General features: G+C 35.6%; 2 protein-coding genes across 3 annotated transcripts in view; one reads left to right on the top strand and one right to left on the bottom strand.

Annotated features, from left to right (window-relative positions):
• The window catches only part of centrocortin (cerebellar degeneration-related protein 2-like), a 420,172-nt gene that overhangs the window by 127,868 nt on the left and 266,321 nt on the right, over positions 1-25,983 (bottom strand). The window lies entirely within an intron of this gene.
• On the top strand, positions 12,309-17,870 carry LOC141482110 (ubiquitin carboxyl-terminal hydrolase 12-like). Its single transcript, XM_074174724.1, has 2 exons — positions 12,309-12,620; positions 12,680-17,870. Exon 2 carries the CDS (start codon positions 16,552-16,554, stop codon positions 17,779-17,781), a length of 1,230 nt encoding a protein of 409 aa, XP_074030825.1. The 5' UTR covers positions 12,309-12,620; positions 12,680-16,551; the 3' UTR covers positions 17,782-17,870.

Genomic DNA, 25,983 nt, shown 5'->3' with positions numbered 1-25,983 from the left:
AATGCAAATGGTGAAATTATTGGAAATACTAAAAATTTCCGAACCAAAATACTCGATTGAGTTATTTAAATCAAAAATAATCTAAAAAATGATTCATTTATTTATTTCAATCAATTGTCTGATTTTTAAAAAATTTCTTTTGTTTTACCTAACTCAATCGGATATTTGGACCCGACTATTTTTGAAATGACAGTGTTCCATGTAAGTGAAATTTCATCTTTTTCATATACTACGAGTACATTGTGTAGTGTTCCTATGTACGATATATGATCAAATTCCACGAAGAATGTTTTTTGGAGTACAAACTGAATTGAAAAACGTGTTTATGTGTAATCCAATGTTCATATGGAAGTAATTGTTTCGAAAAGGCTTTTTCTTTCAGTTGGTGCCTGAAAGTGATATCTATGAAGATGGAGAAGATAAAATCCAAAACTTTTCTTTCCCAAAAATTATTATTTCTTAAAAATATACCCCTTTCAATTCATTTTCAATAATTTCAGCATCAAATTATTTTTATTGTGTTCGTTTCACCACATATTTTGAATCTATTAAGACCATTTAGGATGATAGGATTCTGAAATGTAACATTTACATTTGAAATATACGAATGAATTTCTACTTATTCGCATGGTATTAATTTTTCCCAAGAATTGATGCGTATCTCTCATAGTTTTCGAGATCCCAATGGTGAGGATCGAATTTAAAACACCCTGTATAGCGGTGCGGAGAAACAGTGATGAAAAGGTAACATTATTCTATGAACGCGTCTCTTTCCCTGCGGCTGACCCTTCAGTTGGAATATTTTAAAATCCTTTCTTAGTGCTCATCTAAGACCTAAGAAGCACCTATATACCAAATTTTAGTTTCCTAGGACTAACCAGTATGGAAAAACAGAGATGAATGAGTGTTAAATGAGTGACTTCCGCATTTATAAGTATATATTCGATAGTCTACATGAATATACATATAAGATGTTGTATACATTATATAATAGGTATAATCTATAATTGTAAACAGTTTCGGTCCCACTCAGAATATCTCATTTTTCAGTGTATCACTATTATTATCATTATCTTTTCCTTGGTATCGTTGATTTCAATATTTGTGGAATATGCTGGTTCCATAATCCAACATTATGAGATATCAAACAAATTCATAACTTGCGCAAATTACATTAAGTGGTTGATGGGGTTCTTTTTTGTGTTAAAGTCTAGTCTACTTATCGTTCAAACGCAAAACGCGTGACTTCGTAACATCATTTTGTGTTTGTTGTCAGCGATTACGAACTGTTCGAATCACATAAACGTTCATTTTTCGCGTCGCCAGCACCCCCTTGTCGCCGAGAGTCGATTGATGTGAGGTCAAGCTTGACCACATTCAACTATTAATTTGAGGGGGAAGATAAAGAGTGAAAATTCAGATTTTTTGCAGATGTTCTATTTGAAATATCAACTTTCAAATAATGAAATAAAAAAAATTGTTAAATCAGCCCATCAACTCAATTTCGATTACTTCAATTATTTTACAATTTCATTTTTCCTTTCTCAGAATAAGTCTGAACCTATAACATTTGTTAACCACATTCAGAGCTTCAAAAATTTTCATCTTACATTTTTAAAACGGCTTTCATACGAAGTTTTTCCAGTTCTTAGGAAGCACAGTGTGAATAATGAAATAATATATTACACGTGTGAAATAAGATAGAAAACAATTAGAGCTTTCTACATAATAATTTGTGACCATATGAATATTGCCATATCGGTAATTTCACAAACGTGGATTTATATAATAATTCAAATTCAAAATTGAATTGAGTCCATTTTGCTACATACAACAGACTGGACGAGTAAAAAAAAATAGGTATATACAAACTGACGCATACATTTACATATGACTTTAATGAAAATACATAAAGTACAAGGAATAAGAATAACTAATTTTGATATACATGTCCGGTCATTCGTTTGACTTGTTGAATGGGAAATTTAGAAATTTCTCAATGGTATAAGAGCAGTAGGCGGTTTAAAATTACATACATCAAACTCTCTTGTATTAGTAAACTTAATGAAAACTAAAACTTCTGAAGCAAGTTGGTATTTTTATAATAAATGTGGTACGGCCTTTATTATTGAAAATAATTTTTCAATAGCGTGTTCTATGAATATCACCACTTCTTGTGTTAATTTATCGCGATTCAAGTAAAAATAACAAAGTAATTTGTACAAGTAAATTGATGTTACGGTTACATTTATTTGTTTATAAATATGTACGGCTGTTACTGACCGAAACTTAAAAGGTAAACACCTATATATGTTTTTATATGAGTCATCGCTCGTCAACACAGAATGGAAACTGTTTTATCAGTTAGTCAATAGAACTGAAATTCTAATAGTTCACTCAGTGAAAAACAGTCAACATATGTATCAAAAATTACTAAAATCAGATAAACATACATCGGTGGGTACCTTTTTTTGTCAGTGAGTATACTCGTATTTGAGAATATTATAACATGACTCTAATTCTATACTCCTGAATTAAAACTATCAATTTTCAGTTTCACTTACGATACGATACCAAATAGGGTGATTGTGCTGTTTCAAGAGCGCAGTATGATGAGAAGAATATTTACCTGAAACAAATAATAAACTAGTTAATAGTGTGATCAGTAGTGTTCGAAACGATACATTACAAATTTAGAAATGACTCTTTATTGTTTTTGAAGCCCATACTGTTATTTTGATTTAGCGGTATTCAGATAACAATTGAAAAGTTAATGTTAACAGCCTCCGTCCGTTAAGATTATTCAACGGCCGGCGGCCGTTGAGAAATCACTGTTGACACATTTTTTTCAAAACTTATTCTGCTTACAATAACAATACTTATAATAATACTCACTATTCATAAACTTGAAAAGTAATTTGACAAATGCTATTATTTGAAATTTATATATTTATATTCCACCGATGAGAGATTTACCATCTATAGTACCTATTTGAAATTGTTATCGGTATGGCCTCATTGCTATGAAATAGTTGTCCCGTTATTTTCATTCTCTGCGAAACTGAATTTTCAATAAACGACTCCGCCACAGCAGAAGAGTTTCAACTTCGAAGTTCTTTTACCGATAGTAGATCGCCACCATTTTCTACAATTATAGTAGCCGAGGATCGGCGAAACCAGTGCCCTGAGGATTTCCCAATTTTAATAATTCTGCATTTTTTTTTAAATAGCTCCAAAGTATGAATGTCCACTTGTTGTACACATTCACCATTCATGTAACCAATGAAGAATCGCCGATTTTCCAAATTTGAAGGTCGCAAATCTACGCATTTTTGGTATAAACCATAGACATCAAAATGAAGTCCTTCTTTGGGGGTTCCGAATACCCTGTTCTTTTTGTTTTTAGTGTACCTCAATGTAACCAAAACTCTTGTACCTACTGGTGCTTTCAAAATCATCCACAGTCAGCTTAACAAGTTCGTCACGTCTACAGGCGCCAAAAATACTACCTAGAATGGTGTACGATTTAAAAAACTAACCTTGAAATGTCAATGTTGTCATAATGTTGTTCGCGCAGACAGACTAATCACCAGTCTGTCTGCGTGTGTGTTTCGCGAAATGGACAGTACCGGCTTATGGAAACATAAACTGATAGACCGTTCTCGCGAAAAATAGACATGTGAAAGTAAATAAGTGTTTCGGACTCGATTAAAATAAGTGGACATATACAGGTTTGTGGAAAATAGTCAATAAGAGACAAAATGTGTTCGAGGAAAGTGCGCCTAGTGGACTTGAAAGTCGCCGAATTGAAGCAAGAATTGGAGGAGAGGGAGCTAGATTGTTCTGGAAAAAAATCAGTACTCCAGAAGAGACTGTGGGACAACTTGACGGAATCAGGAGAAGATCCTGAAACATATTTATTCGAAGTTTCTGGGGGTGACTTGAGTTCAATAATGAGCAAACTCGATAAGAATACCAAATCGCTGAAAGATGAACTTCAACAAAATTCGGTAAGTCTGGAGGAGAAGCTTCTGGAAAATTACAAGTGACTGGAGGAGAAGCTTCTGGAAAATTCATAGAGTTTGGAAGACAAGCTTCTGGAATATTCGAAAACTTTGGAAGATAAATTTCTAGAGAATTCCAATAGCTTGAAGAACTTCTAGAAAATGCAGAAGGCTTGAAGAAAGAACTTTGTGGTATGGCGAGTCTACTCGAAGAAAGGATAGAAACCATCGAGACAGAGATAGACAAAATCATGAAGGAAATGAACATGGAAATAGAGGAAATCAAAGGCAGAGTTCAGGCAGAAATTAGCAATTAGCAAGTTGCAAAACCAAATCGTAAATTCTGCCACACCGCAGAAACTGTTACCGGAAACTCAATTCTGGAACTGAAATATTTCAAAGTCAGTTCTGAACCAGGGAAGCTCTCCATGAAGCCGCCCTAGTTCGACGGAAAAACTCCTTGGGCAAATTACCACCAATTCCAAGCTGCGGCCAGAGCGAATGGATGGACTGCAGGAGATAACGCGGTAGCATTAACACTGGCTTTGCGTGGAGAATATTTTGCAAACCCTCACGGCCCAAGAACAGGAAGACTATGACCAACTTATAAAACATCTTGAGCTACGGTATGGACATGCCCACCTAGAGCACGTTTATCATTCACAGCTGAAGAACCGCTGACAGAAATCAGGAGAATCTCTACAGGAATTTGAAGCCGACATTACTCGATTGGTTCACCTGGCATATCCTGCTATAGCGGAAAATGTAATGGAGCGGTTAGCATTTCAGGCATTCTTGGACGGTCTTCGCAACCAAGAAACGAGGCAGGCCTTGACACTAGCTCTTCCCAAACATCTCGTGGATGCATTGGCAAATGCTCTGGAGTTTGACGCTGCAAAACAATCCTGCAAGAGCCATAGCAAAGTTCGAACTATCGAGAAAGATGAACAGATGCCTGCCGATATTGAGGCCACCATTAGAAAGGTACTGAAAGAAGTGTTGCCTTAGAGAAAACAAAGAAGATGCTGGAACTGTGGGAAAATTGGGCATGAGCGTAGCAAATATCCAGGATTCAAAGAATCAACACCAAATCAGCAAGCCCCCGTAAAAAACGCATTTATTGCGTTGGCTACTTCAGCAAAATGCTCAGTGAACCAGAGCGCAATTATTGTGTCATCAAGTGAGAGGTGTTGGTCGTCGTCAAAGGTGTAGAGCATTTCTACAAATACGTGTATGGAAGAAGATTTCTGTTGAGAACGGACCATGCAGCTCTCCAATGGCTTCTGCAGTTAAAAAATCCCGAGGGCCAAGTATCGCGCTGGATTGAGAGACTTCAAGAAATTGACTTCGAAATAGAACATCGAGCTGGGACTAGCCATAAAAACGCAGATGCCCTGTCACGGAGACCATGCCCCGATAACTGCTCACATTGCCGACGAGTAGAAGAGAAGGAAGCAGATATTTGTAGAACTACAGCTGTAGACAACAACTGGGAAGACAATAAGATCAAGAAAGACGAAGAGGAAGACCCAGATCTTGGTTTAGTCATCGGATGGAAGAAAAGTAATTAAAGACCATCGTGGCAGGAGGTAGCAAGTTATTCGCCAGCGATTGAGTCCTACTGGGCCCAATGGAACTCCCTTATCTTAGAAAACGAGGTTCTGAAGCGGGTGTTGGAGTCTGAAAATGGTGGAGAAGAAAGGCGCCAGAAGTGGTACCCAAGACGGGAGGTGCTCAAAGAAATTCATGATGATGTCACTGGAAATAAAGAAAACCCTCCGGAAAGTAAGACAACGGTTTTACTGGGTTAACTGTCAAGCCGACGTCAAGGACTGGTGCAGCAAGTAAGCTGAATATGATACCAGTAACGGACCTCGGATACGACCGAAAGCTCCAATGCGCCTGTATAACGTGGGTACTCCCTTTGAGAGAATCGCCATCGACATCGCCAGCCCGTTCCCCAGAGTCCGACCATGGGAACAAATACATCCTGGTAGCCATGGACCACTTCAGTAAGTGGGCAGAAGCCTATGCCCTGCCCAACCAGAAAGCCTTTACCGTCACTGACGTTCTGGTGAAGGAATGGATATGTCAATTCTGTGTCCCAATAGAGCTGCATTCGGACCAGGGCAGAAATTTCTAGTCCAACCTGTTCCAAGAAATATGTGAACTGTTGAATATTCAAAAGGCCAGAACCACAGCCTTACATCCACAGTCCGATGGAATGGTGGAATGAATGAATAAGACCATAAACCGCCACTTGTCCAAGGTAGTCTCTGACCATCAAAGAGACTGGAAGCAGTACCTCCAGTTGTTCCTGTTGGCCTATCGTTCGGCAGTGCACGAGTCAGCCGGCTAAACCGTGCCAGTATTATAATGGGCCGGGAGCTGTGGCTTCCTTGCGATCTGAAATTTGGGCCACTACCAGAACAAGACACTACGGGGAAGACTATGTCAGCAAGCTTCGACAGAAATGAACGAAATCCATGAACGAGTCCGTCTGAATAGTCGGAGTGTCAGCGATAAGATGAAGGAGGCCTATGACATCAAGGCGAATGCTGGAGGATTCGAAACCGGTGACCTAGTTTGGCTTACAATCCTAAGCGACGCCGTGGTTTATCACCGAAGTTGCGGAACTCGTGGGAAGGTCCGTACAAAATCATAAAGAAGATAAATGACCCCGTCTACCGAATCCATAAGCCACCATAAGGAAAGCCTAGGGTCGTCCATTTCAATAGATTGGCTCCTTATGCTGGAAATCACGACCAAGTTCGCGCCTTCAGACCACCAGAGGATGAAATGACGTTCCAGAAGTTCATGTCTTTATACTACATGGGGTAACTCAAGAAGAGCCACGAGACCTTTTCAAGGTTTCAGTTGATTACGCACTAGCTTACTGCGTAGCAGAGGATCTCCAAATGTCCCAGGGTATCGCTGTGGTATTCAATAAGAAATTCGGTCAGCTCCAAACATTACGAGAAAAGAATCCTGAAGTCGGAGGAGTGCTACAGTTGAAGAAGGGTCAGAGAAACATTTTCTACTTGGTGACCAAAAAGCATTCTCGAGACAAACGGTCCTATGAAGATGTCTGGAGGAGTTTAACCAGACTGAGGGACACGATGCTCGACCAGAATCTCGTGAACTTGGCTATACCGAAAATAGCCTCTGGGCTCGACATGCTGGATTGGAGAATTATGAGAAGCATGTTGGAAACGATCTCCAGATCCAGCGGCATCAAGATTTTGGTGTGCAGTAACCATCTTCCACGACCGAGCATGAAGACTGTGGAGTGTTACTTCTATCGCACTTCACAGTGCAGATATGGGGAGTCCTGGAGGTATCGACACACGCCAAAGATAACATTTCGGGGAGAAACGGCTTTGAGAAGGGGGCAATGTAACGAATCTGAAGCCGCACCTGACCGAAATGTCGGCCAGCCAACAAACACATGACATCACCGCAAAAGAAATGTAGTCAGCAACTGCCAATTAAACTCTAGTAGAGTACCGAAACGACTAAAGTATTCTAGAACGATCGTTACCGATATATAAGTTTGTCTTCTCGTCCCGACAGGGCAGTTCAGTTCAGAAAGTGAATCGAGCGGTTAAACACGGAATTCAAATAGTGGAGATAAATTAAGTGTTAGTTGCTACGTGTTGTAAATAAGTTAGTTTGTGATAGTAAAATATTGTTGGAAATAAATTTGTTCAAGACAGTAAACTCTTTAATTTGTTACAATACATTTTCATTCTTTCACATTATTCACATTTTTTTACGCCACTCTTCAAAATGTTCATATATTCCTTTTTAATATCGCTTTTGAGTTATTTTTGGCAGTAAATCAACACTCGCACATGATTCTTTCAATATTTCTATAGAAATCTGATTTTGTTACTCAATTTCTTCAATTTCATCCATGGTTGTTGTTAAAGCGGACTCGTCAACACAAAAAACTGACGTTGTTTATGACATTGTTGTGATAGTTTTAAGCTGTTTCATAACAACATGATGTTGGAATTTTTCTATAAAAAAACGAGGTACGTTGTTTGTTCTTTCCTCGGAAACAAAATGTAGTCTTTCAGTGAGATTACGAAAAGTCTTGAACGACACACGGCCGACCAAATAACGGAGTCTATTCTTATATTCGACCTCATCCGTTATTTGCTACATATCGACCTTGTAACGTTAATAACTATAATAGATCCTTAACTAATAAACTAGTTTTTGGGAATTTTTTGTACTTAATATGGAAAATACTAAATAAAAAAATAGTGAACTTCAGTTTTAAAGTGAAAATTGATAATGAAGCACCTTTCTGATCCAAAACAAGCACTATTTCGAAAAACCATAACTGCCAATACTATTCTCGTCTTCAGGAGATAACGTCAACTTAGTTGGTGAAACGCGCGTCGGAAAGTGTTGCAGTGCTTGTTTTGGATTTAATCTACGTTGAAGGTACCAATTCTACCTCTTCAACACATTAATAGTGCAATACCAAGATATTGCTTCCATCATAATTTAATGAGAGAAATTTCATTAAGCAATGTATTTTTAGAAAACCAAAAAATATTATTTTAGTAAAGAGGAAAACCTAAAGTTGATGATATTCTATAATTGAAAATCGAATTTCTTTCAGAGTATCATTCCTCCAACCAAGCTGAAGTGGATGACAATTTTCAATACTTATGTGAAGATTTCTGCACTGATACCTGCTGGATATAATCCAACGCCTTTCGTGGTATTAGCCAGGGGAATAATTGTTTTCTGATAGGTCTCAATCCATGAACCTATAGTGTAGGTGAGTCGAATACTATTTAGGTCCTATTATCAACTTCACTAATTTCACCAATGGAAAACAAATCAAACAGATGATTCTGGTCATTGAGCAATTATTCTGAAAGATTGGGTTGTAACATTTGTCTTTCGAATATGATAACATCATAGATGGTTTGTAAATGCCAACATTGGCTTTCTAATTAAAAACTATTCATATGGTTTTTTTATTATTTTGGTAAAATTTGTTCCTGTTTGATCAATAATAACTGCGTTATTTCTTATATATGTAAATGATCACAAACGGAGATAGTTTAGACAAAAGTTGATGATGACATAAACTTCATCTTCCCAACTGCATTTTTTTCAAGTTAAAAACAATAAAATATGTACTCAAGCACGTGTAGGTTTAGACAAAATTAAATGATGACATCAATTATTACGTTTACCAAACTGTCTTATTTTCAATAATATGTACATGATCACAAACAGAGATAGTTTAGACAAAAGCTGATAATAATGAATTATATTTAATGAACTACGTCATTTCCAAGTTGAAATCTATAAAACACATAACAAACACCAATACCAAACTGCGTTATTTCTTTGTTGAAACATATAAAATATGTACATATTAACAAACAGATATAGTTGAAACGAAAGTTGATGATGATATTATAAATTAGGTCTGTTTGTGACCATGTACATGTTTTATTGATTTCAATTTGAAAATAATGCAGTTCCGTGTTTTCTATCTATAATATATGGACATATACCATCATATTTTGGCAAGTATGAACTTTTATGATATAGGAGAAAAATGTGTAGCGCTTTGAGGATGAATTTATTTTTCACGATTTTTCTGATCCTTCGTCCGTCATTCAAAATGTACTTGTATAACTAATACGTTACATGAACTCTATTCTCAAGTTTGTAGATGCATATAAGTTTCATTGTTCAAGTATGAAGATGCAGTTGCAAAAACTCTTTCGAAACATTCCTCTAGACAAAAATTTACTTGAGAATTGAAGATAAAACACTCAAAAAGTGTAATGTGTACTTCAAGAAATATCCTCGTCATTAGTTCACACTTCAGAGGTGTTAATTCAGAGTAGGTAAGAAAAAAGCTCTTTATTTTTATAATCATACTCTTCAATCTTACACAATGTAATCTGACGTGAAAATCGTAATAAAGATGTACCATTGTGTGAAATTCAGGATCAAGCAAATTCTCTGTTTGACCCACTTGTGCCGCTGCATATAATCAATTGTGAAAAAACACAACATAACATATTCGATATCTGAATGGAAATGTGTTAGTGGGGAATTGCAAATGGCCTTTTCTTGTTTTGGATTAACGGCATTTAGAAAATGTGAAATTATTCTCTATAGTAATTGAGGATTAGTTACATTGTCAGTTTGTTTCGCGCGTTCTTCGTTTTGTACTGTATAAATCATGAAAAAACTTTTTCAGCTAACTTTAGGCACACATTTCTTGAGATTGTCAAGTCACCTTCATATTTTAAAGTTGTCTGTTGAATACCAAATTTTCAAATTTGGTATATTCGTGCTTTTGATTGTCAAAAAAAAATAAGTTCTTATATTTTACAACGGTGATGTGATAATATTTTTTGATATCTTCATGAACTGGTCTCCTACATTTGTAATACTGAAACACTTATCAGTGTTTGTATTGTGTTTGGAAATAGAAAATACAAGTCTCGTTAAAAATAAAGATTTTCAGTACTACTGAAGATTTTTATTCATTGTTCCTTACTGTAATACATAACAAAATCGTAAAAAATCTCTTTGACGATAACCGTAACATTCCACTATTTCGGGAATTTTGGCGTACATTGTATGTAATATTTTATAAGGATAAGAAATTGTTATTTGAGAAAATGCAAATTATGTTTACTGGAATATGGAGATACTAGAATCTCAAAGACTTCGGGGCGAAAAGATACAATTTCCAGAGGAGGTTAAATATTTGGCGGTGATACTAGATCCGAGACATTCCAAGACATTCCAAAATTCAAAATTATCCAAATAAAACAAAATGCGAATACATTATAGCAACATGTAATCGACTGTCCCATCAATTGAGAAACCTATTTTATTGAAAATGAGTTTCAACAACTGATGAATATTTGAATGACATTGTCTGTTTGAACAATATCAATAGCGTTTATCTATAATACTACATGACTCATGCAATATTTACATTGAGTTTTACATAATTGTAATGTAATGAAATTTTACTTCTGGGTAAAACATTGTATGTTGAATGAATGAGCCTTTGTAATTTCTGTATCCAGAAACATTAAAACATTAAAAAAAACATTACTTCAATGAAGTGATCATTTCTTCATCGATTAGAAATTAGATCAGGAAATAAAAATTTTCAACTATCTGAAAAAATAATACATATTACATATATGATTACAGTAAATGATTTTACTGTAACCATATATACATAAAGAAGAATTTCATTTAAATAAAACTTACTGAAATTTGATCATAATTTCTATATTTTCTATTCAAATTGCTGATGTGTAATGAAGTGGAAAAATACAATAATGCAGTAAGTAAATTTCATTGAGAACTGACATCAGAAAAATGAATCCATTTGTTCAACAAACCATGTAAAATTAGCCTTTTCAATTCCACTGCACACTATAATGCGGCACAATGATAATGTACCACCACTACGTTTGGTAAACAGTAATTCACGGAATTCCTTTTCTTTTCGCACAGACCTTTCACTTATCCGACAGAAGTAATTTGAGGCTCTGTAAGTAATATTGGAAGAATTAGTTTTGATCAAGTTGGATCATATATGGGAAATACAAAGAATCTCGGAACTTTTGAGTCTTTCATTGAATAAAGAAATCTTACAACAAAAACACTTTCACACTCTTCTCGACGACAGGCGTTTGACTAACTGAACTTGCGTCACCAAGAGATGAACTATACTAGTTGAGTATAGTTCAGTAGAGTTTTTATTAGATTCTTTCAAATTGAATAAAATCACCACAGATCCGTTGAATAGGCCTACCAGGGAAACCACATAAAAAAAACGACAAGTACACTACCTCAAAGGTGGCGTGGAAACGTGTGCATGTCATAACTTCTTGTGGAGTTGAAATACTCTTTTCAAAAACTTCAGCACACCAACTGAATTTGGCGTGGAAACGTGTATATATTATAACGATTACAACTCTTCTAACTTTTTGAATCGTTATATCTTAGAAACGGTGGCTCTTAGAAAAAAAGTATTCGGACATTTTTTATAGATAATGTCATATATGTCAACAATAGTTATTTATGTATCAAGGGAATTAGGAGAGCCTTAATTACCGATGGCAAAGTTATTAAGGCTCATTAATTCCCGTGGTACATAGATAATTTTATTTCTGACCGATTTCAATAAAATTTTGTTCATTTTTGAAACGAAAAAATGTACCAATTCATTTTCATTTTATTTATTTTATTTTTAATGTCATAAATTAAAGTCTAAATTCATTACCTTCCCGGTATATTTGAATCAGGTACCGTTGATTATAATAGAGTTTTCTTGTTGCTAGGTTGTTGCTATGTTACTTGTTTATAAACAGAACTTTGTTATCAAGCTGTGTTTGCGGTGAAAACGTGTTTTCTACCCCAAATATAATGGAGGATATTTTGAAAAAAGCTGAACAAGCAAGAGAATCATTAATTCCATCGAAAAGTGAAGCCGTATACCAAACAGAATACAAGATATATCTGGACTGGCTGACACGGAAAAATGTTATGCCAAAAGATGTCACTGAAACTGTATTTCTGGCATATTTTCAAGAACTGGTAAGGAATTTTCTATGTTTTTCGGTAGATTTGGTAGTAATTGTGTTTATTCGTTTCAGCCAGAAACGTATAGTCCGAATTCTTTATGGACTAAATGGTCAATGCTAAAATCGATGGTGACTGTACATGAGAAACGAGATATCACCAAGTTCAATGAACTACAGGCTTTTTTGAAACGGAAGAGTAAGAGTTATAAGCCGAAAAAGTCTGCTGTTTTATCTCCTAAAGATGTTATCAAGAACAGAAGCTCCAGCCATACAAAAGAAGAAATTGTTTCCAGTGGCGGAAGTAATTTTCAGGGAACATTTCAAAATTGTACATTTATTATTTGTAATGACGTGAATAAATAAAATATGGTTCAGTTTTCATTTCTATTTATTTTTACTTGTGAAAGGTAGAGGGAATTATAAAATCTATAATGTCCCAAGGGAGTTATGACCCTCTTTATTGATAGCGTAACTATGACGATATAAGCTTATAATATCCCGGTCAGAAATAAAAAACTTTCATCGTGAAAAAGTGTTTTTCACCGTGGAAAAAATTGGTTTTTTTTTCACTGCCGAAATAATTCACAATTCATAACAATAAGAGAGACCCACAGAATTTGCAGTTCGGCCAGTTTTCATCGAAATAAGGAAAATATTCGCATTTGAAGAAATTTTCTGACAACTGTCATATTTTGAAATAAGTTCGTCAAATTCAGGAAGTGAAAAAATCATTCAATTGAAGTGGACCAGTTCAACTAAAAGCTAAGTATTCTTAAAATATATCTTTTATATATAAAACACATATATTGCTCATTTTAAACCGTAGTTGTATATCATTCATTTCAATGACTGCTAACGATGGCCTTTCTCATGATAACAAATTCTGTGAAATTTGTGAAAAATCCTTTAAAACAACGAAAGGTCTCAAAATTCATAACGGTAGAGTTCATAAAATTTCTAATACAAAATCCTCTTTGAATGAATCAGCTTTCACACAAGCTGTCGATTGTGTTCTGTTGCCTCATTCTAATAAAGATGCGTCATTCAATACTACGTTTCATGAAAAATTGTCCTCATTGAAACGATCCAGTCACATTATAAAAAGGATTCCCAAATCTGCAAGAAATTGCTCTGCCTCTGCTCTTTGCGAAATTATAGAAGAATGTTTACATACAAACTCTGCAACAAGCTGGGAAAACTTGTTAACTTTCCCTTATACTTTGTTCTCCATCCCACATGCCAAGGACTCCCGTAGATCTTCTCTCGCATCTCTTATAAAGAAAAACATTAAACTTCTTAATTCCAAGACCAATGTCATTCCATCTCAAATCGATGAAAGGAAATATAACCAAAACTTTTCTAAGCTTGTTTTGAGTAAAATAGCTGATGGTGACATTAGGTCAGCTATCAGAATCTTGAGCTCAAGTGATACGTTGGCCGAATACGATGAATCCACACTTTCAGTTCTGCGATCAAAACACCCTTGATCAGATTCCTCCACACATTCTCTGTATTCGCAACTACCACACGATTTTTCAGAGTTTCCGGTGCTCCAATTTTCAGAACATGAAGTATCGGAGGCAATTAAATCTTTTCGTTCTGGTTCTGCTGGTGGTTTGGATTCTTTCCGCCCTAGTCATACGCAAGACCTCATTAGTCACAGCTCTGGAAATTCAGGACAGAAACTTCTTTCTTCTGTTACAAAATTATGTAACTTCATTTTTACTGGTAGGGTTTCTCCAGAAATTTGTCCTATACTTTTTGGCGCTTCACTGTGTGCTCTTCGGAAAAAGGATGGAGGAGTAAGACCGATTGCCGTCGGTACCTTTTATCGTCGATTGGTAGCTGAACTTGGTTGTATGAGGATTGAAGACGAACTAGGATCGATGTTACGTCCACTACAGTTTGGTTTCGGTACTGCAGGTGGATGTGAAGCTGTTGCTCATGCTGCTCGTAGATATATCAATCTTCATCCAAATCCCGATTCAAAAATTTTCCTGAAAATAGACTTCAAAAATGCCTTCAACATGATTGATAGAAACATCATGCTTCGTAAGGTTAAAGATTCGTTTCCAGGATTATATCCCTTCTTAAGTCAGTGTTATAAATCAGCTTCCTATTTGAGTTTTGGTGAACATCTGATTCTGTCTGAGAGAGGTGTTCAACAAGGTGATCCCTTAGGACCTGCTCTTTTTTGTCTGACCATCAACGAACTCACTAGAAGCTTATCATCCGAATTTAATTGTTGGTATTTGGACGATGGCTCAATCGCTGGCGATGAAAACAGTGTTTCAAAGGATTTAGAAAAAATCATTGATTATAATCAATGATTGAATAATTGATATAATTTGATATAATTTGATATAATTTGAATAATTATTCAAAACATCTTGGACTTGAACTAAATTTTGAAAAATGCGAGTTGATTACTCTTTCAACTCCGAATAATATTTCCGAATCCATTTTGAAATTGGCTCCTGGCATAAGAATTTTGGAAAAGTCTAAATGGAGTCTTCTGGGTGCTCCTCTCTCTAAAGATTCACTTTCAGAACATCTTCGAGAAAAACGGGAATCACTCAAATTGCTGACCACCAGATTGAATGAACTTCCAAAACACGTTGCATTTTTTCTTTTGAAAAATTGTTTGGCGATTCCAAAACTCATGTACGCCCTCAGATGTTCCCCCACTTGGTCAAGTCAGTTAGAGCTTGACCAATTTGATAATTTACTCCTCCACCCGACGGAATATGTTACAATCATTTCAATACTGATTCATGGCTCCAAGCAACTCTTCCTGTAAACCTTGGCAGCTTAAGGCTACGTTCGGCTTCTTTCTTAGCTTTACCAGCGTTTCTGTCATCAGTCAATAGTGTTTCCGATCTTATCGATTCCATCCTTCCTTCCATATTTATCAATATCAAAGACGTTTTTTATTCTGAAGGTGAATCACTTTGGCATGCTGCAATTAATATTGCTCCTCCTACAGATAAACAGAAAATACAAAGTGTATGGGACCGACCTCTCCTGAACATTATAACTGATAAACTTCTGGAATCTACAAGTGTATACGATAAGGCTCGTCTGAAAGCAGCAATGATCAAGGAATCGGGTGCTTGGCTGAATGCTTTACCTGTTGCATCTCTTGGAACACTATTAGACGATGAATCTTTCAGAATAGCAGTAGGACTTAGGATGGGTTCATCTATTTGTGTTTCTCATACTTGTGTTTGCGGTAGTATAGTTGATGAGAAAGGTACACATGGTTTGAGTTGCAGGAGAAGTGCAGGGTGTACATCTCGACATCACCAAGTGACCGACATATTGAAACGAGCTATGTTGTCAGCGGATGTTCCTGCAATTCTGAAACCCTTAGGTACCAGTCGAGATGATGGTAAACGACCAGATGGTATGTCTCTCATACCATGGAAATACGGTAAACCTGTGGTATGGGACTTTACTTGCGTTGACACGGTCGCGGCTTCCCATCTAGCCGAAAGTTCCAAGTCTGCTGGAACTGCAGCACTGTCTGGAAGGAAATTGAAAAGGAAAAAATACCAAAATCTTGGAAACAACTATCTGTTTCATCCAGTAGCGGTTGAAACTTTTGGTGTTTATGGCCCGGAGTCTCTGTTATTCGTTCATGAACTCGGAAGGAGAATAGGCCAAGCAACGAAAGATCACCGTTCTACCTCTTTTTTGATAGAAATAATTAGTATTATTCAACGTGGCAATGCTGCTTCAGTACTTGGAACTATTCCTCCTTCACATAATTTTGATGAGATCATGCATTGCCCTAATTTCAGTACGGAACTGAAACCTCTTCGAAACAAGCCGAGATATGTGGATATTCATCAGTCTCCTATCAAGGTTAATTCACAAGTGATTGATCCACCTTCTTCTTTTTCAGTGCGGTCAGTGGACTCAGGTCATTCTTGCCCCAAAAAATGAGTTGCATTCCTCGTAGAACTGGTACCCTTTCAGTGGAAGAGCTTCTTGAAGCAAGAGCCGAATCGATCCCTCTACGAAACCCTTCTTCACTTGGAAGAATCGATCGCAGCTTGAGAAATGGTTCTTATGGAGATTCTGTGAAACATGTTCTTCCTTACGAATCAGTAGATAGTTGTCCTGAAAATCTAGAGAAAAAAATTGGATTGGATAATTTAGGAAACACTTGCTTCATGAATAGCATTTTACAAGTGTTGTTCATGACGAAGAATTTCGAAAACGAAGTTTTAATGATGAACGAGAACGGGAATGTTTCCTACTTATTCATCAAACTCAAAAAACTGTTCATGCAGCTGCAGTTTCGTAAGAAGGTATCATCTTTCCCTCCAACCGATTTCCTGGAGTCTTTGAAGTCCACTAGATACTCGTTAGGACAACAAGAGGATTGTTCCGAATTCTTGGGGTTCTTGTTGAATACTCTTCGTGAGCAAAACAATAGCAAAATCAATACTCCTGGCCGCTCTGGACTGAATGATTCACAACCCATCTCGTCTTGTGTTTGTAAATCTTTTGCTGGAAAAATCCTCACTGGTTTACTTTGTGGTAAATGTTCAAGAAGTACTGAAAACTTATGTGAATTTCTGGAACTTCATCTAGCTTTTCCTAATACAACTAATAACCAGTCCGTGCAAAGCTTATTGTTAAATCATCTGAAAATGGAATTTTTAACTGGTGATGATCGACTGTATTGTCAAACATGCGCCAAACTAACTGACTGTTATAAGGAAACAAGTATAGCTGAGGCTCCAGTCAATCTAATAATAACACTGATGAATTTCAAACAAGACTCAACCTCTAACGGAAGCAAGAAACTCTTTGGAATGTTCGAAATAGATGAACATTTCAACCTAGCAGACCACTATTATAATATTCATGCAGTCATTGTTCACTGTGGTTCTGGCGTTGAATTTGGTCATTATTACGCCTTGGTCAAAGAAGAAACGGACTGGTTTAAGTTTGACGATAGTCGTGTCACGAAGTGTTCTGGCGAAGCATTGAATTTATTGGAGCCTCTGGAGACACCCTACGTTTTGTTTTATAAGAGAGAGGACATTGTTAGATCAAGATCTTCAGATGATGTTGTGCTGCAGGTTTTTCCGGGTTTTCCTGCAGCTGAAAAAGCAAATGCGCCACTGGAATCAATGAAGTCGCCCCGGAGTGCCAATTAATTTTTATTGTTGTTTTTATTTTATTTTTATCGTTGTTTCAATAACATCCTCAATTATTGTAAAAATAGATAATTATCTGATCTACAATTTTTCCTGAACTATTTTTATGATAAAACTGATTGCCGTTTTTGTGACCTTCGACCTCGAGTAATTTTTTTTCAGGTATCAGATCGATGAGGATTTTTTACATTTCATTTATGATATTGTTTTGAATAATTCTAACAATTTTGAGTTGGGAGTATCTTCACTTCTATTTTTTGGTCTCATTTGATTGGATAATGACTATAACTGAGATTGTATCGACTGGCAAAGATGACGTTTTCGTGAATATGTGACCATGATTATTTATACTTATATTTATGCTTATTTATTCATACTATGGCTTATCCTACGAGGACACTTGAGTTCAACAATGTGTTCGTGGTTCAGCCTACAACCACTAATGAGATCTATGACATCTTTAAAAGGTGTTATGTAGTATCGGATCGTAAGTGCTTCGTCTTCTGGTGGTTAAATGCTGTCATGTCAGGCATTGAAACTAATACATAACTTTCAAGTGATTACCGAAAATGTTCTCAAGAGTATTGCGGAAATGCAATATGGACAACAAGCTTTATTGCCTTATTGCATTTCTGTCTGTGTGTGTCAAGTATACCATTACCAACTCCGAAGGGGTTACTAACAACTGAAAATTCAGAATAGAGATTGAAAGACTAATTCATTTGTAGAACAGTTTTTACTGAAATCATTCGATAGTTTGATCTTATTCCTTTCACTCGATCAGCTGAGTTATCGCAACGTATCAAAAACGTTTTCCAAAATGTGAAAGGAAGGTTTTGGCATTCTACTTCTTTTTATACAAAAAAGTGGCAATCTTACGAAGAAAGAAAGACAGAAATTCATTTCAAAATAAACTTTTCATAAAAAAGTGTAGATCATGCAAAAAAGTAACTTTCAGATAAAAACTGGAAAAAAAACATCTCAAAACAACTACTCTTATATGAACATTGGATTATACTAAAAACACTGTTTCCTATTCAGTTTGTATCATTAACAGGATTGCTACACAATATAGTATTTCAGTTAAATGAAACACTGTCATTCTCAATGACGGTTATCCGATGTTTCAGAATAAAACATTTGCCTTATTGCCTCTCCAGATAACGCTCACCTGTAAACTACCGTCTAATAATTTTTGACACAATAAGACCGCTCCATACATTTATGCTGAAACTTACTTTTGTATTTCAAGGAGTATTTCGCATAAAGTTCTTATTACTCCAGCAATGATGATTTATGTATTTTAAATGCCTCGATTGCTAAAATAAGATTTGCAGCTCCATAGAATGAGTATTAGGAAATCAGGCGATAAGGGTTTTTAGCATTCACAAACCATCGACAAAATTTCATTCGTCTTTCTTGGTTATCATGTATCTAGAAGGCACTGAGTAGGTCTTGTTTTTTCAACATGTTCTGAATAGTCCCGAAACAAGGCCCACTGGCTTTCATGTAATCTCATATGAAATACTCATGATTTTATTCAAAATAAGCAAATTTATTTTCGTTTCTTCGTCTATTATACATGTTTTCTTTCACTTACTCTTGGCAAACACATTTTCATTTGATCTGCAAACATAACTTTTTATCGTTCAAGAGCACGGTCAGCATTTTTTATATAGTACAGTGTAGGTACATTGGGAGAAATGAATGTTTCGAGATTTCATATCGAAATATTAATTTTCTTATGAAAATTCACTAGATGGTTCACCATTGTTTTTCAAGATAGTTTATAAAATGATCAATGCTACTAGTGGTCAACTCAATGATCTACAAGATGAACATTTATGGAATTATGAAACTTCCATTCTAAAACCATTCACAAATATGACACTAGGATGTAAAACTTCCTCCGGATAATCTTGGTTATGGAAACTAACAAAAGTCGGAAGTCATTAGCAAAACAATGGCCTTGCGTTTCATGAAGATACGTCCTATGAAAATTTAAAATTATGCAACTGTATGATGAGCGATGTAAATTCACTTGAACCATACTAATTATATGGCATTTTGGAATGCTATGTCAGGATAACAGGTGATGACACCAGTGCCGTACCTCCCAGAAAGTCCTATTATGACTTTCACTTGTATTTTCAATTCATGAGTATTTTTCATGAGTTAAAATTGACAATTCCATATTTCACATATATAATAATGATGATACAAAAAATGTGGGAATCTTCCTTCCTTTCTTTGGAAGATTCCCACATTTCTTGTATCGAGATGGAGAAGTAGAAGACCAAAAATTTTTTTTCCCAAAAATTTATCTATAATAATATAAATCTGAACTATGTGACCTAGGTGAAAAATAGTGATGACGATTCCTTTCAAGAAGACGTCATCTATGGAATCAAAAATTGCCTCTTTAGAAAACTGCAGATAAAGATAGGAATGTATTTCTCGTTCACCAATGGTGGACCCTTGTTTATCTTTGATATCCTTGTTTTGAGACAATAACTTCGTAAACCATTGAATATTGAATATTAAAGACATTGTTTACTTTTATTTCAGGAATTTGATTTATTATGTTACCGTGGAGTAAGAGGAAGAATTTTAATTGTTCTTCAAAATATTGGAAGCGGTGTTAGCTTATTATTTCAACTTAGACAAACAACATGCCAAAAGATTTATAGAATCTTCCAACACGAATTTCCGAACTTTGACAAATGATAAAGACCATTTTGTTGAAGCTATATCTGTGGAATCAGTTGTCATTTATTCAGTCTGTTTTGTCAAAACACCATGGATGAATATAGCCTTCAACAACACGTGCAAATAATAAAATTATTTTATCAAAATGGGTGTTCTGTTCGGGAAACTTACCCGCGCTTAACTCATTTTACAGTCACCATAATCGTCCTACCAAGAGGAATATTCGTACTGTGGTGGAAAAATTTGGAATCACTGGTTCAGTGAACGATCGATTAACCCCCGTACATTGACGAACCGCAAGATCTGTGAAAGTGCGCAGGAGAATTCGAGGTTTCGCGTCGCTCACAAGAACTCTGCCTTTCGCAGACCACAATTTGGCGAATTTTGCATCGTGACTTGGGCCTGCACCTGTACAAAATTCAACTGACCCAGGAAATGTAGGGAAACGACCATAGACAACGACGCATGGGCTCTGGAGCAGTTGGCAACTGACCCTAATTTTCTTCTAAAAATCATCTTCAGGCCCATTTCTGGGCCTCATCGCTCAATAGAAAGGAAGAGAGAACATATCTACCAAAAATCTAGCACACAGCTTCGAAAAGCGCCAAAACGAAGCCAAGTCACCCAAATCACACGGAAAGTATGAAAGTACGTGAAAGTATATATATATATATATATATATATATATATATATATATATATATATATTCAAGTCTGACATAAAAACTTGGCAAGTCAACTTGCCAAGTTTTTATGTTAGTGTTGGTGGTTTGGCCAATCAACCGACAACTGCGGTAGCAGAAATTTGGGAAGCTAACCTGAAATGCCATCGGAAAACGAATCCACATGTTTCTAGAAATGATATGAAATCGAGAAAGGTTAATGCAGTCAAGCTGTATGTATCATAACCACTCAATAAAATCTCTATTTGTATATATATATATATATATATATATATATATATATATATATATATATATATATATATATATATATATATATATATATGCTTTGCTTTGTAGCCATTTTCAAGAATCACTTCGATTTGTACTTTCATGACTCGAGGACGAGGTCGTAATCTCCCTTGTCCCCAAGTCTCATTAGTAGTTCTATGTTTGCTGTGTTCCACTGGTCACTTTGTTATTCGAGGCTCATATTTATATTATTGTAGCAGGTATCTGGTTTGTCTTTTCGGGTACTTGAGTTATTTTCAGGTATCTTGCATGACAGCAATGTCACGCAAGATAGCTGTTCGCAGTGATAATCCCTCAAAAACAACAACCCAGATATAGTCGTCCTTCCAGCAGACAAAGACAATGCTCACCAAGCAATGCTGAGATGTTCAAATGATTGTTTCCTTCAAACCGATAGAATGGTAAAAAAACTAAGGTCAACAAAGCTGAAGTTAACAGCGACAAAACGCCTCTTCCCAACAGCGATGAAACTGAGAACGATGAAACTGGCAACCATGAGATTACCATCTAGGTGTGATTATTTTTGATTCCCAATGGTGTCAAATATTCGAATATGAGTGTCAGTATCTTTATAAAATTGAACCAATGGAATGAAATATTCAGTTATAATTATGAATTAATATTAAAACTTTGTATAAGTGCTTCTATACAGAAACCTCAACTCCACAACTCAGATCCAGAAATCTTAAAAACATAATCGAAACCTATTCGTATAATAGGACATTATTAATTCGAATAGGAACGTTATTTTGAATTTCAATGAAATTGAAAAGAATGCGTGATGTATTGGTGATGCAATGTGATGCATTGTACTTTCAATTTGAGAATTGATATTTTTCCTTATGTCGATGCATTCAGCTGAGAATATTTCTGGAAATGTTTTTTACGAATACCACTTCTCAGATGAAAATCCATTTTTTTCAACTAAAACTTTGTTTTTGTTGAGCAATATCAATCAAGCAACCAGCAACAGATAAAACCACCCGTTCCATTATGCTGTTTGCTCTCATGGTATTGCTAAATAACAAAGATTTCGTTGAGAACTGGAAATTTATGGATAAGTTTTTGAGGTATTGTGGTATTATTATTGACAAAAACTTCAACTTCATACTTTTTTATGCCTGCGCCGGCCATAAAATGATATGGGCATAAAGTACACTATTATGTGGTTAGTAATAGGAAAGTGATAAAAACAAGAATAAATTAGTAGAACATGACGTATTTATTGAGATTGTCCATATAACACGCCCATGTGAATTGTATGATTTTCATTAAATCACAAAACCTTCCACACATTTATGGTTATCTCTGCGAATGCAAACTAATTCCATTGTGTAGAAATACTCTTGAAATAACGGCAACGGCATTTCTTTGCGTATGTACCGGTTTCTCGGATGCAAATTGATGCATGAGAATATTTATCATTCCATTTAATAAATCTTGCGTTCTATGTTTCTATATGCTTGACTAGCCGACAGGAAAAATGACATTAGCGATCTCAAGTGGGTATTTATTTCTCAATTGAAGTCAAATTTCATGAAAGGTTTTCGTAAATTCAACAACTAGTGATTTGAAGATATTCTGAGAAAACCGCAAACAAACCGATTTTCATTTTGAACTGCAGAAATGGTTCAACATAACCACTGATTACTAATTGACATCATCGATATTTTTTGTAAACAAGAAATCATTGAAAACACATTCCGAAACTTCATTTTTTTAATATGCTGGTTTTGTATTTCTTAATGGTGTTTGTCACCTTTACGTGTGGGAGATAAAGTAGGATGGTATTTGAATCATTCCAACTTCAAAATCGACACTTTCAGAGCATTTTCTCACAATCATACTTCAAGATGAAAAACATTTATTGAATCAAAAAATGTTAACCCAAATCAAACAGAATGAAAACAATCGAAGGTCAATTGATCCACGCTACTCAATTATAGACAATGAACACACACACATATATATATAGTTATATATATATATATATATATATATATATATATATATATATATATATATATATATATATATATATATATATATATATATATATATATATGTGCGTGTGCGTGTGCGTGTGTGTGTGTGAAGGTTATTGAGTGTTTTTATATAGATTTTTAATCCTACATAGCACTCAAGATAGGAGGGAAGATTGAGTTTAATCTCCCTCTTGAAGATGATCACTTGGTGATTGAAACACGCGTCGAGGTGTTAAAAATAACGGTTTGGTGTTGGGATAAAACTCCAGTAATATCAATCACTACACCAAAGGTTCCAAACAGTGCATCACCAGTATACAGAGTGGTCCAACGAAAAGTAACTTAACGCAAAAATGCTCGGACAGGTCAATTTTGCTTTTGAGCGGGACTCAAACATGTAGGTATTATGAAGAAAAACAATTGCAACCCAGTTCTTTGAAATGTGTAATTGACTTAGTAGAATCCTACTTCAGCAAGTGCTGAAAATGTGACCCATTTGCTTCCATACAATAATACAGATTTTGTTCAAATCTATTCCTAACATTCTGTAGCATATCAGGTGTTAAACTTCTGCACTCTGCTGTAATTCGTTGGCGAAGATCTTCTATGGACTCGGGCTGCGTAGCAAAACATTTATTTTCAAGTGTCCCCAAAGGAAAAAGTCTAAAAGCGATAAATCAGGTGACCTGGCAGGCTATTCGATGGGGCCTCTCCTTCCAATCCACCGTCCAGGAAACCGGTCATCTAAAAACTCTCTTACCGGAGCAACATAGTGAGGAGGTGCTCCATCTTGCTGGAAAAAAAGCCGATCATCATTATGATTCTGGTCATTTTCAATCATTTCTGTTATGAGAGGATCAATTGTATCTTCTAGCATGTTTAGGTAGACCTCACCAGTTATATTCCCAGGAATAAAAAGTGGCCCTACGATATGACTACCTAATATGCCACACCAGACATTTATTTTTTGAGGGTACTGGGTATGGACCCAGTACTGGCAATTATGCCTATTCACAGCTCTCATGTACTCTCATCGGAAAAGCATGTGTTGAATGATAGGTGCGGATCATCAATTAGTAGCTGGCTCAGTTGCAGCCTTCTATCAGGATCATCTTCATTGAGTTCCTGTACTAATTTAATTTTGTACGGATGAAATTTATAGGCTTTTAATATCCGTATTATGGACGAACGGGAGACACCTGAGGCTGCAGCAAGCTGACGGGTACTTTGAGTATGATCCAATTCAACATGTCCCAAAACAGCGACTTCCACTGCTTCATTTCTGGTCGGTTTCTGTGGCTGGTGTTTCACATTACAGACAGATCCGGTATCGACAAACTTTTGGACTAACTTGGCAACGTACGAATCATTCACATTTTTCTCGGGATGACTGTTATTTAAGAGGCGAGCAGTAAGTCTAGCACAACTATTATGTTGATAATAAAGTTTAACAATTTCAACTCGTTCAGGAATGGAATAAACCATTTTTACAGTAAAGTTGAAATAATTTCAAAAGCAACCGAACTGAATCAATGAACGTTTGCCTAAATTCTTCTTGTACACTTATCTGCTGTTGTTATTTGAACCAAAAAACGCACGAGAGAAATTGAGGAATGTAGTAGTGATAAAAATGCCGTTTTTTCCGCATTTTCATCAACGCCAAAAATATCGAGTAAATGTTCTTGCTTTTTTATAACTATTCAAGTAAAAACAACAAATTAGGTATCATTGGAAAGAGAATTTTGTGCCCTTTCAAATGATATATCACTCGACCCCACTTTTCATTTAAAATTTTAGGGTTGTTACTCACCCTCGCTAGGGGGTTGAAGGCACAGGTAGAAAAATACATCTAAAATGTGTCCCCTTCAAAAGCAAAATTGACCTGTCCGAGCATTTTTGCGTTAAGTTACAAAAAAAGGAGAAAAGCAAGGTGCATACTTTTCGTTGGACCACTCGACATGCATTGTCTTACGGTTGAATAAAGTAGAATTATTGTTCAAATTGACAAGGGTAGTTTTTTAGGAAAGATTAATTTTTGTGAAAGAAAGGTTTTGACTTTCTACTTCTTCATCTTCATACATTTGTCAGAAAGTCTATGTTTTGCATGATCTACACATCTTTGTATACAGTAAATTTGTTGAAATTGACTGTTTTCTTTCTTTCCTTGGAAGATTCTCTCATATTTTTGTATGAAGATGGAGAAGCAGAGAGTCAACATCTTTTTTTTTCAAAAAAATCTTTCCTAAGAATATATCCCTTTCAATTCAAACAAGATTCCTATGTCTAGGATTTGATCAAATAAGCGAACGAATGTCATTACATACTGTCATCGTGACATAAAGTCGTAATTTTTATGAATGCATTCAGTTTTTTTTTCCTAAAGTCAAAACACAAGCACTACTGAAAAATCCTTAAGGCGCTCTAAGAGCGGTGCATGTGCAAAAGTAGTGATTCACGTTGAATTTGAATTGCTGGAGATTAAATTCATTTGGAAAAACGTTTTCAGGAAGTTTATTCACATAAATGCTTTTCTC

The sequence above is a fragment of the Leptinotarsa decemlineata genome, unplaced genomic scaffold (genome assembly GCF_025532065.1).
Source record: "Leptinotarsa decemlineata unplaced genomic scaffold, Ldec_3_MD MMD2_P_RNA_scaffold_12, whole genome shotgun sequence".
Taxonomy (NCBI): domain Eukaryota; kingdom Metazoa; phylum Arthropoda; class Insecta; order Coleoptera; family Chrysomelidae; genus Leptinotarsa; species Leptinotarsa decemlineata.
Note: the sequence above shows the minus strand (reverse complement) of the source record. Positions and strands in the feature narration are given on the sequence as shown.

Bases quoted from the DNA above. Each gene is read 5' to 3' on its own strand.
- LOC141482110 (XM_074174724.1), top strand. From the start codon at position 16,552: ATGAGTTGCATTCCTCGTAGAACTGGTACCCTTTCAGTGGAAGAGCTT.